The following is a 17424-nucleotide window of genomic DNA, read 5'->3' as shown; positions in this document are numbered from 1 at the left end:
TCTTATATAAAAATAAGAAAACAAGATGTATTTCTGCAGACTTATCGGCAGTGGCAAGTCACACTAAGTCGAATCCATTTTAAATTACTATTATGCTTCATAAACACAGTGTGTATTGATAAATATCGCATTAGTACAATTGTGTTTTGATGAGGTGTGGTTAGAGAAATCGTTTATATCGAATATATCCCGTAAATTGCGGAAATAAGTTTATCTAATTGCTCTTAATCGTACATATAAGAATTCTTATCTTACTAATATTATAAATGCGAAAGTTTAGATGGATACAAATACAAATACAAATATACTTTATTGTGCACTATCATGGAGTTACAAAAAAAGAAAGTACAACAGGATTTTCACAAAAGGCGGTCTTATCGCTAAGCAGCGATCTCTGCCAGACAACCTTTGGGTAGAAATTAAGCTAAGTAAACCAAATCGGTAGGGTGCACACGAACGAGTGATAAGAAATAAAAATAAAAACAATAGAAATATTAATAAGAGAAAATAAAATAATACAATATTTCAGCAATATATAGCCAAATTAGAGCTGCAGATAGTGATCTTTGACATGTTTTAAGGTATCTTCGGAACCGCTGAACGGATCTTGATGAAAGGCACAGATATAAAACATAGTCTGGAATAACACACAGGCTACTTTTTAATTTTTTTATCCGCGGGAACGGATTCGCGGGTGATAGCTAGTTATAGGTAAAGATAACTTAAATGGAAACTTATGTTGGTTTACTAAATCTTACTAATATTATAAATGTGAAAGTTTATATAGATGGATGGATGGGTATTTGTTATAACATATTTAAAGAATGGATAAAGGAATCTCGCTGAAATTTTGTATAGATGTAAAACATTGTCAGAAAGAACACATAGGCTACTAAATAATTTGTTTTTTAATTTCGCGCGGACATAGTCGCGGACGACAGCTAGAAAATTATAAAGGATCTTATTTATTAAAAGATGTGATTTTTTCAATAACATATAGTAAAAGTTAGCATAGCAACAATTTGATTCAATAGTACGAAATGCATCAAGTATTCATGACAACGCGACTCGCAGCGGAGAATTCCGGCCGAAACAAATCGCATTTGATGAAAACAAACGAACCCTAACGTACCCATGTTAGGACAGCGACACACTCAAACTGACTGTCTTCAGAGTTTTGGTAAATACAATTTTATTTATGTTTTTAGTAATTGACAATTTAAAGAGCAAATTAACTTACGCAGAACATAACTGTTGATTTAATAAAAGTGAACATTATATTATAAATGTTATTAAGTAAACTTTCGCTCCTTAGATCGAACCTCGGAAACCTGGAATTGGACATTTTCTTTATTACAACTAGGTATGTATCTAGAATATTTCTAGTTTCACACAATGACTAGCATCGTTGTTAACCGTATTTGATAACTACGTTGAAATATATAAACAAGGATATTTACACTCTCAGTACATTTAATTACAGCGTTAACTAACGCATTATAAGTTTATTGTAACGCAAGACTAAAATGCAGTAATGTGACGCACGCGGCGACCGCTGAAGTCAGAGTTAAATAAAAATAGACTTGGCAGGTATTTCGACTGCCCTCTTTTATTCTAATAATAGATTTAACTCTCGCAAATTAAGGGTTACGACTTTATTTTCTTTAGATTGATTTTAAGGTGTAAAGGGTTAACTTATGACGGGTTTGAAGGGTTGATTTATTTAGTTTGACATTGTACTGCTTGTTTGTTATAGATGATATACATAGATGTATGAATGTGAAAGAGGCGGCAGAGATGTGTCAGGTCTGCGCCAAATGGAAGTCCGTCGTCTCTGTCTAGCGCCCTTTGGGGTTCGAAGATGTGTTGATTATTCCTTTTATGATTTTAGATACAAAAAAACGTTATTTTTTACAAGGAAATTAGATGTCGTTTAATAAACTTTATTTTTGGTCTTAAAGTAACTTGTATAATTGTATTTTTAAAATCTCCAACTTTCACCCACTAGAAGCCATAACGCTTGCAATCTCATTTCAAGCAAATTATTTTGTTTTTACCATTACGAAAAAACCGCTCAAGTTCCAACAAGTTTTAACTAATTATAACTTTTTTAACTTACCGTGATTATTTTTAATTAAAATATTTTTTTATCGAAGACAACAACAAAAAGAATTCAAAATAAACATCATTATCTAACATTTTTTTAAATATGCACGCCCGCGCAGTATATGAAAATGTGATGTGGTGTATATGAGTATGTATTTTTCCAAGAGTATGTTCTACATCTGTGCCAAATTTCATCGAAATCTCTTAAGCCGTTCTGGAGATACATTCAAATAAACATCCATCCATCTAAACATTCGCATTTATAATATTAGTAAGAAGTAAAATTATTGTTTGTTTACTTTTACATAGTGAAAACATTTAAATTGTTACAGAATTAAGCTGAATTATATTTTCAAAGGACAATGTTTCAAACAAATAGAAACAACAATATTTGGATAGACAACGGACGCATGTGTGTTAGTTTTCTATTAAAGATACCTAGTTGTTGAATTAATTCTATAATACCAAATGATACTTTTCTGTCTACGTTAATTGAAAAAAAGATAAGATTAAAGACTGTTTTCGTTAGCCTTAGATATTACCTGCTTACTTTAGATCCCGCTGTGATTTTTATTAGAGATTTCGGAGACTGTTTACATCGTTTATATGTTAATACTCTCAGAAATTACCTGAGAAATGTCATCTAATAGTTTGTGATTTTTATGATATGAAATTTAATGTCAATCAGTCAGAATCAGATCAGTCAATTTAATTTACGATTAATATCTAGTTAAAACTTGGTTAATATTTAGTTTTCTAAAACGTATGTTTTTTTAAATTTAAATATTGACACTGATTTGACTAAATTGACAATTACTAACTAATATTACTTACTTCTATTATAAGCTAGCTTTTACCCGCGACTCCGTCCGCGCGGAATAAAAAATAGAAAACGGGGTAAAAATTATCCTATGTCCTATTCCTGGTTCTAAGCTACCTGCTCACCAATTTTCAGTCAAATCGATTCAGCCGTTCTTGAGTTATAAGTGGTGTAACTAACACAACTTTCTTTTATATATATACTAGCTTTTACCCGCGACTCCGTCCGCGCGGAATAAAAAATAGAAAACGGGGTAAAAATTATCCTATGTCCGTTTCCTGGTTCTAAGCTACCTGCCCACCAATTTTCAGTCAAATCGATTCAGCCGTTCTTGAGTTATAAATAGTGTAACTAACACGACTTTCTTTTATATATATATAGATAGAAGATATAGATGCGAAAGTTTAAATGGATGTATGTTTGTTTGAAGGTATCTTCGGAACGGCTCAACGGATCTCGATGAAATTTTACGCAGATGTAGATTATATTCTGGAAGAACACATGGGCTTATCAATTTTTTTTTCTCGCGGACCGAGTCGCAGGCGACAGTTGAAAATTTATAAAAATGTTCAATGACACATTCTTCTTTAGATTTTGCCTATGGTCGGGATTTTGTTTTTTATTCCTAATATGTTTGGTAATAATAATAATGACACCCCCACGCCTATCACATAAGGCTTAGTACAGACGGGATTAAATGCATTGCGTTATGCTTTTAACCTGTCACCTTTTCCATTAACTGCGAACATTATTATCAGATAATTTAATGATCAAACTTAAATGAACGTGTCACACAAATTACGTCATAACTATCGATAATTGTGTCCCAAATAGATTGAAAGAGTATGGTACAGTTGAAACTGTATTTAAAACTTTATCAGCCATAAGTTAGTAAGTTTAATGCTTCCTACTCAATTGATTCGAAGAAATCTTTTTCATATTAACTTGCTAATATTATAAATGCGAATGTTTAGATGGATGGATGTTTGTTTGAAGGTATCTCCAGAACGGCTGCATGGATCTCAATGAAATTTGGCATAGATGTAGATCATAGTCTGGAAGAAATAGACTACTTATTATGCTTTTTTTTATTCCGCGAGGACGTAAATAAACAGCAATAACAAATAGCAAGATATATATTAGCTGCATACTGTTTGTTGGTATGTCATACATCTTGGCAATATCTGAGTTATAACTTTATTCATCGATACTTAAGCCATGTCGGATATTAAATTCATGCTTGTTGCATTGCAAACGATTTTATTCGACAAATCGTGACAATTTGAATGTTTAACTTTTATCAGAATAAAGCTTTTAACACACTGAATACAAAATATTAGATAGAAATGCGTTGAAGAAGAGATTAAGTGAGTATGGTAAATCTCACATCAAGTTTAAAAGTGAGTTGAAGTTGAAGTAACTTGCGATCATTACAAATTCATTTCTAAGTCACATAACTGTCGACTTGTTTGTTTTGCGGACAGTTAAACAAGGGATCCCATAAATATCCTTCAGCTGTAATAATCGCGAAGTGTACGCGGCTCGCATGCAAAGCGGGACCAGTAGTGCTTTCCGAGGAATTATGGCATAATAATTGCTTTTATGAACAAATATGTTATCTTTACAGTAGAACTCCACTATTGTAACGCTTGTATTAATACATATTGTCATCCTTTTCATTGTATTTTAATAAAATAGGTACTATATGTGTTTAACTAGTGTCGCGACGGTAGAATTCTACGCTTACATTGTGGATAAATTAAACGATTTCTGAATAGTGTTGTAGTTAACATAACTGGTAAACAAAATAACATAAATTCGTTTCTTTCATTTTTCTTGAAAAATTTGAGTAAATAGAAATGAACGTCAAGAAACTTATTGTATTGGATTGGTTTTAACTAGTCAATCCATTATGGGACATTTTAAAGTAATTTATAAAGAAATTTAGATAGTTGCAATAAAAGCTATCCAAGTGTAAGAAGTGAAAGAGAGCTTGTTTAGGTTTAATATCATACCACGAGCAGCCCTCAGGTCTTTTGTTAATTGGAAAGTTAACGAAGCGTTTGTAAAGGTCGCGATGAAGTAGATTATTGTATGCAAAGTTTTCTATGCTTATAATTTCTCAAAGATAATAATTAATTCATAGCCTTTCGTTCATGAAATTATCTTCTTCAAGAAGTACCATTTATTGGTAGGATTTGGAAACAAAAACGAAACATATAATGTAAGAAAACATATAATTATAAAAAATACGTTAGTCTTCAATCGATGACTCTTGCCTCTTTCTATCCAATCCTTGTAAGCTGATACGCGGGTATATATCGTAGTTCTATCCACGTCCTTACCACTGACAATCCCCACTAAAAGGTCCCTTCCCGACCTCTCCGCAGGGTCCGAAGTCCCCTTACACGCTAGAGGCCCTCCGGAGTCCCCTCTAGCGACATCTGCCGACTCAGCATCGGAACAAATAAACTTACTCATATCAGACAACCAACGGTCCGAACACATCCATTTTGATAATAAGTCAATTTTAGCGACAAGTAATACGTGGGACGCTTCGTTGGACATATCATGACCAGTCTTCCCGAACCCTGCGGCCATACATCGTCTAGCATAATCCGTGTCAGCTGTCGCTGGTATTGCATACGTGATAAAAGACGTAAAAGTGAAATTATTAACAAACACTAAAGCAATATCGTTAGCTGGAAATTTGAACAATCCGTGCATAACAATTTTTTGTATTCTACGCCATTGATTATTATTTTCTGTGACTTCTTCGCCGGAACATATCATGTAGTTACGAATGCTGCCAGCGACTACACGTATAAGATGCGGGTTTCGGTAATATTTATAATTGTAAACTTCAAAACAATGAGCAGCTGTTAGTACTTTGTTGATAGTAATGATAGTTCCACCACAGAAGCTTTTCCATAATGCACTGTTTTTATTGTACCAACGTAGCACTTCTTTAATAGATACAAAGTATGGTATTTGGCCAACAGTCGCCGGGTCTCCGTTAACTATAACGGGCTGGACTCCATAACTCTGCTGCAGGTATCTTGTGATCAATCGTTTATCTCTGACACATGATACAACTGTGATTATTGTGAGGATTATAAATTGGATATTCATTTAAATTTTGATAAACCCAAAGCTGAAACATGGTTTGACATTGACAGAAGTTTGGCGTATTTCTATAAACCACAGCTACAAATAGTAGTAGACAAAAAAAAATAGTACAAGATTTTTTTTAATATTACAAAATGGCAAACGAGCAATCGGACACATGAATTCGCCGAAATGGCGAAGCGACCGCTGCCCATAGACATTCGCAATTGCAGATGCGTTGCCTACCCTCAATCGACGAAGGAGACGCACAAAAAGAGAATATTTAACCTTCCTATACATCTCCTCCTCCATCAAATCCACCTCCCCTTACAATCCTTTCCTTATAAGAAAAGGGTAGGAAGGGAAAGAGGACTAAAACTAGGCCTCCGGCTTCACACTCATCAGACTGCACGCGGTATTACTTCCACTTGACGTCTGTCTTCTGTGTGGTCGTGGTATTTCACTGAGCGAGGCCAATTCGTGCAACTGATGTTGTTGTTGCTGGTGTCTACCACTGCTATACAAAAATTTTATTTATTATTATTAGTATTTCGTTAATTGAAACTCTTTGTAATAAAGTCGTGGGCAACAGCTTGTATTTTATTATCAAAATTACATATTATTCTTAGGTTATAATTAAGTGAAATAATCCAAAATCTCAGCACAAGGCAAAACCGCTTTGACCGCGGGGCGAGTGATTTAAATTATCTAAGGCAATTTAAGTAATTACGTGTCAAAAGATTCAACCAACAATGTAATTTATGCGACAATTTGCTTGTTTGTTCATCTTTATAACAAAAAGACGACAGAAAATTGATGAAACTAATTAGTCTGTAATTACAGACCCCTTTATAAGTCATGTTCTTTATACTAAAATAAATAATTTGCCAAGTTAGTGTTGCCAGGCGTCCGGATAAAGCTGGACATAGGTAGTAGGCTTTTTGATTGCGTGTCCGGCCTAAATAAACGGTTTTCCGGCTTTTGTTAGGCTTTTTACATTTCCCAAACTAGTGTACCTATTAATACTGAGACAAAATTCTAAATAATACAGGGTGTCCGACCTTTCTACTCAAATGTCCGGCCAAACTAGCTGGTTTGGCGACCTGGCAACCCTATGTGTGGTAGAGTAATACATTGCAGTATTGTTATTGTTTGAACACGTCGACATAGAGCAGTATAGAATGGTAGGTTTATATTAATTAAAACACGATTTAATTTTTAAATTTGGTTTATTATTGATAACTTTGATACATTATATAATATCTTAAAATTCAAATTAAACTTAATTAACATAATTGTTCGATTTATGTTTAAAACCATTTTTAATTTTTTGTTTAATATTATAATAAAAAAAATTATAATTAAAATCCATAACATAAATAATGACAATGTAGCAAAAATAAAATACTTAAAAAAAATACTTTTAGATTAAAAAAAATATTAAATCATATTCATTACAATCTTAATTTTTTTTTTCATTAAAATCGATTAAATTTTTTAATCAATTCCGATGTGATATTAAAATATAATACAAAATTAAATTAGGTTACAATCTGATCTCTGTTATAACTCCTACTTATAAAGGTTGGTTTCCATTGCCAAAAAACTTATTCAAAAACAAATTGTTATTTCTCATAACAATATGTTTTGTGCTAATTTTTCAGCAATCGAAAATCAGTCACATCTAAAAGCTAAAACTATAAAGCCTTCATTTCGATATTTATAAAAAATAACATATAGTGCTACAAACTTAGCTGGCCTTGAGGAAGGTACTATAACGGTTAATTCTCTCAGAAATGTAAAACCTACTTAGAAAATTACAAAGAAAGAATGTGAATGGGAAGTGGATTTGACACATAAGTGGACGCACCAGAAAGAGATATAGTATCTTTCTGTGCGTCCCCTCCTCCGTCGATTATAAGTAGGCAATGCATCAGTAATTCTGGTGCTCTCTTATTACCTTAAGAAAGACACAAGAAAAGACATGACAAGTTACAATACGACAAGGATTTTGTGACACTTCTTTAACATTTACATAGAGTGGTAATTAGATATTATAATTTTATAAACCCACCGGGTCAGTTAAATTTGTCACACTATAATGAAATTCCTTAAAAATTGTCGATTCAAATCTGTAGTGCAAAGATACAAAATATATTGTCAATTTTTTTTACACTTACAACTAATTATAGCCTAACCAAGAATACAAAAATTCTTCGCTTTAGGGAGCTTCAATCGCTTTTCTAATTTGCAGAAAGGAATTATTTCCATATTTTTCCGCAATATGTCGATCGTTTATATATTCCTCGTCAAACTATAAATGGATATCCCCTTAAATAGTCTTATAAATTTATGAAAAGATAAAACATAATTGTATTATACTAAAGTAATATAATTATTAAATAACCTACTGTGAGAAATTAAATACAGTACATTTTTCCTGATAGCCTGAAAAGGGAGAATTTTTTTTTGGGAATGTCTTCTGTAGCGTAAATGAAAAACAGATTAGAAAAAGCAACTGCCATACTCAGAGTCGTTAATTGGTCATTAAAACGACTCTCTTACAGATAAAACTCTGAATTCGCTACTGAATTCATTCGTATTTCTCGAAATATTTTTTTTATTATGTATAACTTGTCTATAGTGCTTGATAATTATTCACGATTAGGCTATTTATAATTCCTGGATCGAGGTTACATGATATAAGTACTTTATTTAAACACTAAAAGTCAACAATCATTAAAATAATATTTACAATCTTTGTCACATTAACGCTTGGGTTCTGAAACTACAATCTCTGTATAAAACATATCTCAGATAAAACAATATGTTTTAAACTGGGATTTCGATCTCAGAAACCTACACTTATAGTTTCTTATTAATTCATTCTTATTGTTACTATAAAAAAACTTTTTATATTTACTCATACCACTGAAGAAATATATGTATAGTCCAGTCGCGGAGCACGAAGAATTTCGTATAATGACCTCTTTACCTACTGACAGTGGTCATAAACATTTTTGTATTTAGTGCGGTTTACATGAATTATTTGAAGGAGAAAGAAAATTTACCAACTTATGAAATATAGTTATTATTATTATATAAATTATTTATTTAGATTTTATATTACAAGTAATAAAAATCTTAACAAGAAAAAAAATCTTAATAATCTTAATTCGGCATAAAAAAATAAAAAAAATAAAAAATCAGAATCGGATTCCTCTGTATCGGAGTAACTGTTTTCCGAAGACGTCTCGCCTGTCACATTTATTACAAAAGAACAAACCTTATAGTCTCCAGTAAAAGGTTTACAATCCCTGAGGACGGCAGCCATTGTATCTGTGCGAGCGAGACTCATTGTATTTACGCGGGAGTGACAGAGACAGGTAATGCGAGTTCAAAGTACGAAATTCTTCGTCCTCCGCGACTAGACTATAGTAAATATGTCATCCCTTTCTATTTCTATGAAAAGAACAGAGATAACATGTTTCATAAGAACACTTTTCGAATTTAGAACAGATTAAAAAAAAAAGTAACACTGATCTAGAAAATTCCATTTCTTATCAAGCTAAAGGAAGCCTTATTCTTTGTAACATAAAGTTCATTTTCATTTGGAATGTATTTATTTGTCCTGCAGTTGCACGTAGTTAGCGGGGAAGAGGCCGTATGCACCTTTACATAGACCTTGCCACCATCCCTCGTCGATCTATACCAAGTAAATCGTTCTTTCATTCAATCATTCACTGGCTCTTGTTTAGTTCATTAAATGAATGATAAAGAGAGTGACATTTTGCGCTTGTATGTAAATTCAATTGTGACGTCATAGATCTTAAACGACTAAACCGATTTTGATGAGTACTGTGTCAATCGATACGTCTTCTTCCCTGGTGTCATAGCGACAATTCTATCTCATTCCATCATTCATTGATGAAAATCGAGTTCAAATATCATTCGTCATAACTTTTTTTTACATCGCTGAATAATTTTGCGGTATTTTCGAGTTCAGTCCGGTATTTTGGTTTTTTTAAACTATGGTTAAGCTTATAGTAAGTATCTTACTATTTGAAAAAGGTTCGGTGTGTTAGCTAAATAAATAATACTGTTTTTTTTGTTTTTGGAGAAAGTGTGTATTCGAGCTTAATTGTGTATTAGTGCGTTTGTGTACATGTGCATTTGTACACTTGTGTATATACCAATTTGAGGTGAGACTTACCATAACGATGTTCGTGATGAGGTCGTCTGGGTCGAAGGAGATCTCGTCTGGTGCGCCAGCTTGGTAGTCATAGAGCGCGCGCGCCGTGTACCCGTCCTCCTCCTCCTCCCCTCCCTCGCCCTCCCCCTCGCCGCCTTCACCTCCCTCCCACCCCACGGGGGACACCACTATAGTGGGCTGCCGGCTCTATCACATCGTTATATAAAGTAAGTACTATTCATGTATTCACATATCTTGGCTGTGAGGTAGGAACATTGGACCGACAAGATATTTGAAAAGAGTTATACTTAGCATGTATAGGCCTTTTCAATCTTTTTGGTGAGTCAAGTTCATTGTCATACATCTAAAATTGTGTTAAGCGTAGGTAGCACGAGAGCTCGCGACCAAAACCATGTCTCATCGTTTTACGTCCAAAACTGTATAATATCGTTAGAGTAGATGAATCTGAACCCGGCTAAGTGGGAAGTACCGGCTAGAAAGTCACAGTTTTATGGGGGGGGGGGGCATTTCTGCTACGTTAAAAAAAATAGGCAAACAGTTTTATCACAATACTAGCTTTACCCGCGACTCCGTCCGCGCGGAATAAAAATAGAAAACGGGGTAAAAATTATCCTATGTCCGTTTCCTGGTTCTAAGCTACCTGCCCACCAATTTTCAGTCAAATCGATTCAGCCGTTCTTGAGTTATAAATAGTGTAACTAACACAACTTTCTTTTATATAATATATATAAGATGTCTGATAATAAAAATGTACATAGGTTTCGTCATTTTATTACGAAATTGTTTTCAGACATTTTGCGCGTCACATGTGGCCTAAGTGCATTTTTAAAAATTTTCAAATTTTATTTTGGTTGTAGGCTCTCGTGTTATAGAGACATATGTAAAGTTCAAAATCGACAAGATGTTTTAAAATCTTAATTATTAGTTTTTAATATTAAAAAATTGTGGATTTAATTATTATTAATTAAAATGGTAAAGAAAAGCTGTAAATCCATAAATCCATATGTTTATGGGTAAAGGATACTTCGTTATATTGACGAATTCAATTTATCCCTTCTCGTTATCAACCTTTTGCTATAAAAATAATTTTGCTAAGGGTTTGTACTAAAGTATAAATTATGTGTTTTTAACTGGCTTTAAATAAAAAAAAAAACTGTTTACTAACCTCTTCTTTTTCTTCTTTATGTTCTGTTCCTTCTCCAACCAATGTAACATCCGGTAAGTTTGTTAACTTAACTTCTTCTTCTTTCTGTATCTCTCTTAATTCTCTCTTCTCTGTTTCTATCTTCTCTTCTATCTGTTTAACTGCCTCCGTAGTTGTTTCGCGTTGTATTTGTTTGGGTATTATTATTTTGGGTTCTTCTTTTTGCATTTGTATCTGTGGTTCATCTTCTTTATCTACGACTACTTTATCTTTTTCCTGTTAAAGAAATTTATTATTCAATTTGATATTTCTTGGGTTGCAAATAAAATTAGAACAAAGTAAACTGTTTTTTTATCTTCTCTCACCTTCTGTGTTAACTCTTTGTCCATCATCTGTCTCTCCTGTCTTATCTTCTGCACGGATTGCAGTGCCTCCTGTTTTTTTTAATTATCAAAAACAACGTCAAAATAAGTTAAATATGTTTTTTTTTCAGTCTAAGTAATACAATTTATAAGATTTATCTAAGTTCAGACATCAATATTCTTAATATCTGGCTCGAAAGGACCAAAAAATTTATTAGATTATAAAAACCACGCTTACTAATATTGGCTGTATAATTAGGGGGTTGAAATGATAGGGGATGTTTATACCTGTTCCTTTTCCTTGGCCATGTTCTCAAACTTGGCTCGTATTGAGGATGGCTTCGCGCCGCCAATGTCTGGCTTCTGTTTTGTATAGTTGGTGCCCACTTTGCCCACTTCGTCAAATCTGTGGGCAGATTTGTCCACTCTGTCAGACTCCACACCGAACTTACCACCGAAACCCTGCAAGTAGACAATAGTTAAACATTTCACTACGAATTAACAAAACAAATGCGTGAAACATCTAGGAAAAAATTAACATATTTTGCAATAGGACGTATCACATGTCATGACACTGCCATATCTCACATGACACTGACATCTCGCTTGTCATGACACTGACATCTCGCTTGTCATGTCACTGACATCTCGCTAGTCATGTCACTGACATCTCGCTTGTCATGACACTGACATCTCGCTTGTCATGTCACTGACATCTCGCTTGTCATGACACTGACATCTCGCTTGTCATGTCACTGACATCTCGCTAGTCATGTCACTGACATCTCGCTTGTCATGACACTGACATCTCGCTTGTCATGACACAGACATCTCCCTTGTCATGACACTGACATCTCCCTTGTCATGACACAGACATCTCGCTTGTCATGACACTGACATCTCCCTTGTCATGACACTGACATCTCGCTTGTCAAGACACTGACATCTCGCTTGTCATGAGACTGACATCTCACTTGTCATGACACTGCCATATGTCACATGTCATGACAAATGACCGTGTCCCGTCTCACCTTCTTGTGGTCGAGCTGGCTGGCGTGTGCGGGCGCGCGCTCCACATGGTCCCAGCCGAGGGCGGAGGCGTCCTGCCTGTCACTCTGCACACCGAACTTGCCGCCGAAACCGATCGCGTAGTCTGTAAAAAAAAAACAAAAAAATATGAAATTTAAAACTAGCTTATTTATGTATTTTTCTTTGAAGCAGAAAAATATCAACATCCTATCCTCTGTTCATCGGAATATAATCGCAGTGACAAATAAATAAAACTAATTTCACACTAGGGTAGAACAGTGCGACGCATATTTATTGTCAAAACAGTACTGCTCTATTTAGGTATGTTTCCAAATGAGGGCATTAACTCGTTAATCGTTAATTAACGAAGTTAACATTTTGTTTAACGAATTAACTTTTAAGTTCAGTTCTGTGTAATTGTAGTGTCTTCGTGTGAAAGTGTGGTGAGTGTTGAGACCTGTCTGCGAGTGGTGATGTTGCGGTGCCTCGTGGTGGTCCCAGCCGAGTGCGGCGGCGTCCTTGCGGTCGCTCTGAACACCAAACTTGCCCCCGAACCCTACCGCGTAGTCCTTCTGCGAAGGGTGCTTCTCCACCTCCTCCTTGTGCTCCCACCCTGCTGCACTCTGGTGAAATTATACATTCAAAATTAAAAAAAATACTTCAGAAACTATTATTTGTTTATGAAAACATTACTTTACTAGAAAAAACGTCTATAAGCGAGAAATTCGGATAAGAGAGAAACATCTAAAAGTGAGAAAAGAGACCATTATAATTATATTTAGACCATATCTAAAGATTGTGCCAACTGCCAGCATTACTTAAATTAGATAAATTCTTATTTTACATATGATACAAGTTAATTCCTCATTCTGAGTATAAAATAATCTGACCTTATCAACTCTGTCAGTCTGCACGCCGTACTTGCCGCCGAAGCCCTGAGCGTAGTCAGTCTGAGAGACATGCTTCTCTACCTTGCCCACGTAGTCGTGTCCCACCGCTGACTTGTCCATCCTGTCACTCTGTACACCGAACTTACCACCGAAGCCTGATGAAAAAGTTATATTAACAGAAAAGATACTCCAGATCATTTTAAACATCCTGTATATTGTTTAAAATAATCGTTGACATCTAATTAATATTAAAACTAATGCTTTAGTATTAAATTTATCCTATACTAGCTTTTACCCGCGACTCCGTCCGCGCGGAATAAAAATAAATAGAAAACGGGGTAAAAATTATCCTATGTCCGTTTCCTGGTTCTAAGCTACCTGCCCACCAATTTTCAGTCAAATCGATTCAGCCGTTCTTGAGTTATAAATAGTGTAACTAACACGACTTTCTTTTATATATATATATATAGATTCTTGTATAAATACATTGTTTACTTAATTTTTTCTACGGAACTGAGACAACAATTTTTTTGTATCTTTCAGCATTGAAAACGTCTGCAAATCATTAGTAGGTCTAGTATAAAATATATTGTCATCTAGAAAACTGTAGACAGAACGTTAAGTATGAGTGTGGAGGTACACCGGTAGAGGTAGACCTAGGAAGAGATAGATGGATTGCGTGAAAGATGACATGATCAAGAAGGGGGTGACGACGGAGATGACGGCAGACAGATTCATTTGGAGGACGGAAACCTGATGCACCGAACCTACGTAGGTGGGACAAGGTCAGTGAGATGATGATTGTCATCTAGAAAATATTGAAATTTGTACAGCAACTTGTATTATACGAGTATATACCTTGAGCATAATCCTTCTGTGAAACATGTTTCTCAGTTTTTCCAACATAATCATGACCAACCGCTGATTTATCCATTCTGTCTTCTTGAACACCAAATTTTCCACCATATCTGAAATATGGAAGCGAGTAAAGAGCCCTTTACTATCCAGCAATGTATATATCTTAGTCGTACGCTTTACTAAGAAACATTTATTCTTTTAGTTTTAGTTTTTAGTGCAGTAATTTCAATTTATTTCTAGATATCTATAGCCCGCGATTTCCCCTGCGCAAAATTAAAAATAAAGGTAGTAAGTAGCCTATGTGTTCTTCCAGACTATGTTCTACATCATCAAATTTTATTAAGATCTGTTCAGACGTTCCGGAGATACCTTCAAACATACATCCATCCATCTAAACATTCGCATTTATAATATTAGTAAGATTGAATAATGTTTTCCAGAATTCCTTGGAATTCAATATTTTTGGCATGTAAGGTGTATTTTTAAAATGTATTCTTCATTAATAAAATTTATTTGGAAAATTATATAAAGCATATTTACCCAAAAGATGGCTTTGGTCCTTGTTCATACTGCTTCTTCTTTATTTGCTTATCTTCCTCCAGAACTTCTTCTCTAAGTCTCGCCATACTGTCAAAAATCAAAGAAACTAAATTATAGAATATTCTATAAAAGTTTTTAGCTTGGACTAATGGTCACCCTCGATTTTGTCAGCATTGAATTAAAAAAAAGAAGCCTTTAATATCATCAGCTCACTATACGTCTATATATTTCTTCTCAGATATGTGCAAGTAGCATCACGATGTTTTCCTTCATCGTAAGAACGTCGGATAAATGTACATATGTAAATTGGTAATCGAAAAACACATTGGTAGATGGCGAGATTCGAACCCAGGATCTACAGATTGTAAGTCAACTACTTAACCCCTGTGCCTTTGAGGCTATATTCTGCTGCTTACTTATTAAGGCTCTACATTTTACCTCGTTCAGTGTAAAAGTTAAGATACTTTTTGTTTTGAAATAGTTGTTATTATATTAAGTTGTTGTAATTCTCACAACATAACTATAGAAAGGGTAATATGACTCAGTAACAAAGACATGTTTACATTTAAGTTCATGATTCATTTTTGTGTCAATGTGATTCACTGGTTTCCCGTTGTAAACACTACATACAGTTCAAATGAGTTCAAAAGGGAGACTATCGAGTAGGTGACATTAACGCACTATTCCACTGAGACTTACTGCAACTTTTATTTCGTACAGTAAAATGTCAATATGAAAATAGTACATATGACTATTACAAAAAATAAGTTACATACATAACTTTATTACTCTATTATAGTGAAACATTATAATAAACCTTATTTATTTACTTTGTGCAAAAACTTTTTGAACATCCTCTTAACCTAAACCTATTTTTTTTTACTATTGTGTCATTCATTATCCTGCTATATTTATTATATTAAAAAAAAATATCAAACTTATTGGGAATAAATAAAATAATTGGACAATTTAAATTATTTCCAATCACCAAATATAATAATTAACAATTATAAATTGGAACACATTTAGATTTTTATACCTTTATGGTATCTAGCATTTTATTTGGTACATTGATAGCAGCATACTGTTCTGTCTGAGATACCAAATAATGATATGTACAATATCATTCAATACCAAACCATACACTTCAAGTATACTGTACTACTACATTAAAGTGCCTTAGTTACATTGAGTTCAAAGAACTTACTCAATAGCTTCCACATTCCGTCCACCAGGACCCCATCTCTGTTCATGTTCGCTAACATCGTTCACAAAGTCAGGGTCCGTCTCCCAATCGTCAGCCTCCGCTGGTGCTGGGGCTGTCACATCTGTTGCTGCTTTCCACATCTACAATCAGATTAATACAGTGAGTTTTTACTGCCACAATGTATATGTCCAAAAACATTTAGTTCTCTCTCTTGTTTTTAAAAAGAATGACAGAGTTGTCAATATGTTTTTGTACATATATTTTGGTAGTGAAAACTCTACAAATAAACATGTGTAGACAACAAAACATATACTCGAACAATTATTCTTTATTTATTAATTCATAATTACTTATTTAGATCTTCTTACTAATCATTTATTTATTTATCAAAAACTATGAAGATCTTGAAATTTTTTTAAATGAAAACATGTCGATAAGTTACCTTGTTAAAAAGATTATTATATTCATAAGTTATTAATCAGTTCAACATTATCCAAAATTACAGACTTAAGCAATAAAAAACATACTCTGCTTCACAATTTCAAACAATTAAAGAATCTTTTATCTTACCTTAAAAGCCGGTCTTGAAAAGAAAACAACAAGTGGACTCCCGTAGAGTACGTGAATTTAATCAAATATCATTCACTTCAAACCACAGAGAAATTTTCTAACAAATATCTTGGTGAAACGATTTAACTTTATTCACTTATTTATACAAGGGAGGAGAAAGTTTTATGTTATCAAAGGAAATAAATGATTCCACAATCGCTATGCGTCATTAAATAAGTTGTCACGTCAATGTCATGTCAGAGTGTAAAATTGTCAAAATGACATTAAACATTTTTTCAAAGACTACGGAAATCATACCACACTGCAAATGTAATTGTATAATTAAATTTTTTTTTTTTTTACTTATATAGATAAGCAGTGCTCCGAACAACTCCAAAACAACTGACCATAAAACAAATCTAAGAGACGGTAGGAAGTCGACGTTCACCCATCTGATAATCAGATGAGACATATTCTTTATCAAATAAGAGTGGTTGCCCGCTACTACGCCAGCACGGAATTGAAAAATTCTATAATTTTCCCGCGTGCATCAGCTATCTTCCCGTAGGATAGAGGGTTTTTGAACATTTTTTTTTAA

The 17424-nt window shown here is 33.8% G+C and overlaps 2 protein-coding genes across 2 annotated transcripts; both read right to left on the bottom strand.

The window, feature by feature from the left end:
* Window positions 1-1311: 1311 nt before the first annotated feature.
* On the bottom strand, window positions 1312-6058 carry LOC106714330 (plasma kallikrein). The gene is made up of 3 exons (XM_045682295.1): window positions 5214-6058; window positions 2480-2517; window positions 1312-1331 (listed from the first exon to the last, which is right to left on the bottom strand). The coding sequence occupies exons 1-3, from the start codon at window positions 6056-6058 to the stop codon at window positions 1312-1314; spliced, it is 903 nt and encodes a 300-aa protein (XP_045538251.1).
* Window positions 6059-9215: 3157 nt separating this feature from the next.
* LOC106714337 (src substrate protein p85) lies at window positions 9216-17058 on the bottom strand. The gene is made up of 12 exons (XM_045682164.1): window positions 16848-17058; window positions 16278-16417; window positions 15071-15157; window positions 14531-14640; window positions 13673-13827; window positions 13240-13405; window positions 12785-12906; window positions 12042-12215; window positions 11757-11825; window positions 11413-11667; window positions 10248-10433; window positions 9216-9740 (listed from the first exon to the last, which is right to left on the bottom strand). The coding sequence occupies exons 2-12, from the start codon at window positions 16415-16417 to the stop codon at window positions 9657-9659; spliced, it is 1548 nt and encodes a 515-aa protein (XP_045538120.1). The 5' UTR covers window positions 16848-17058; the 3' UTR covers window positions 9216-9656.
* Window positions 17059-17424: the final 366 nt, after the last annotated feature.

This window comes from Papilio machaon, chromosome 18 (assembly GCF_912999745.1).
Source record: "Papilio machaon chromosome 18, ilPapMach1.1, whole genome shotgun sequence".
In the NCBI taxonomy this organism is placed as follows: domain Eukaryota; kingdom Metazoa; phylum Arthropoda; class Insecta; order Lepidoptera; family Papilionidae; genus Papilio; species Papilio machaon.
Note: the sequence above shows the minus strand (reverse complement) of the source record. Positions and strands in the feature narration are given on the sequence as shown.

Bases quoted from the DNA above. Each gene is read 5' to 3' on its own strand.
- LOC106714337 (XM_045682164.1), bottom strand. From the start codon at position 16,417: ATGTGGAAAGCAGCAACAGATGTGACAGCCCCAGCACCAGCGGAGGCT. The intron at 12,907-13,239 runs GTCTCAACACTC...TTTTTTTTACAG, and splicing joins ACATCACCACTCGCAGACAG to ACTACGCGATCGGTTTCGGC. The intron at 9,741-10,247 runs GTAAGTCTCACC...TACTTGGTATAG, and splicing joins TCATCACGAACATCGTTATG to ATCGACGAGGGATGGTGGCA.
- LOC106714330 (XM_045682295.1), bottom strand. From the start codon at position 6,058: ATGAATATCCAATTTATAATCCTCACAATAATCACAGTTGTATCATGT. The intron at 2,518-5,213 runs AGAAAGAGGCAA...AACTAACACACA, and splicing joins TCAGCTTACAAGGATTGGAT to TGCGTCCGTTGTCTATCCAA. The intron at 1,332-2,479 runs GTTTGAAACATT...GTCCAATTCCAG, and splicing joins AAATATTGTTGTTTCTATTT to GTTTCCGAGGTTCGATCTAA.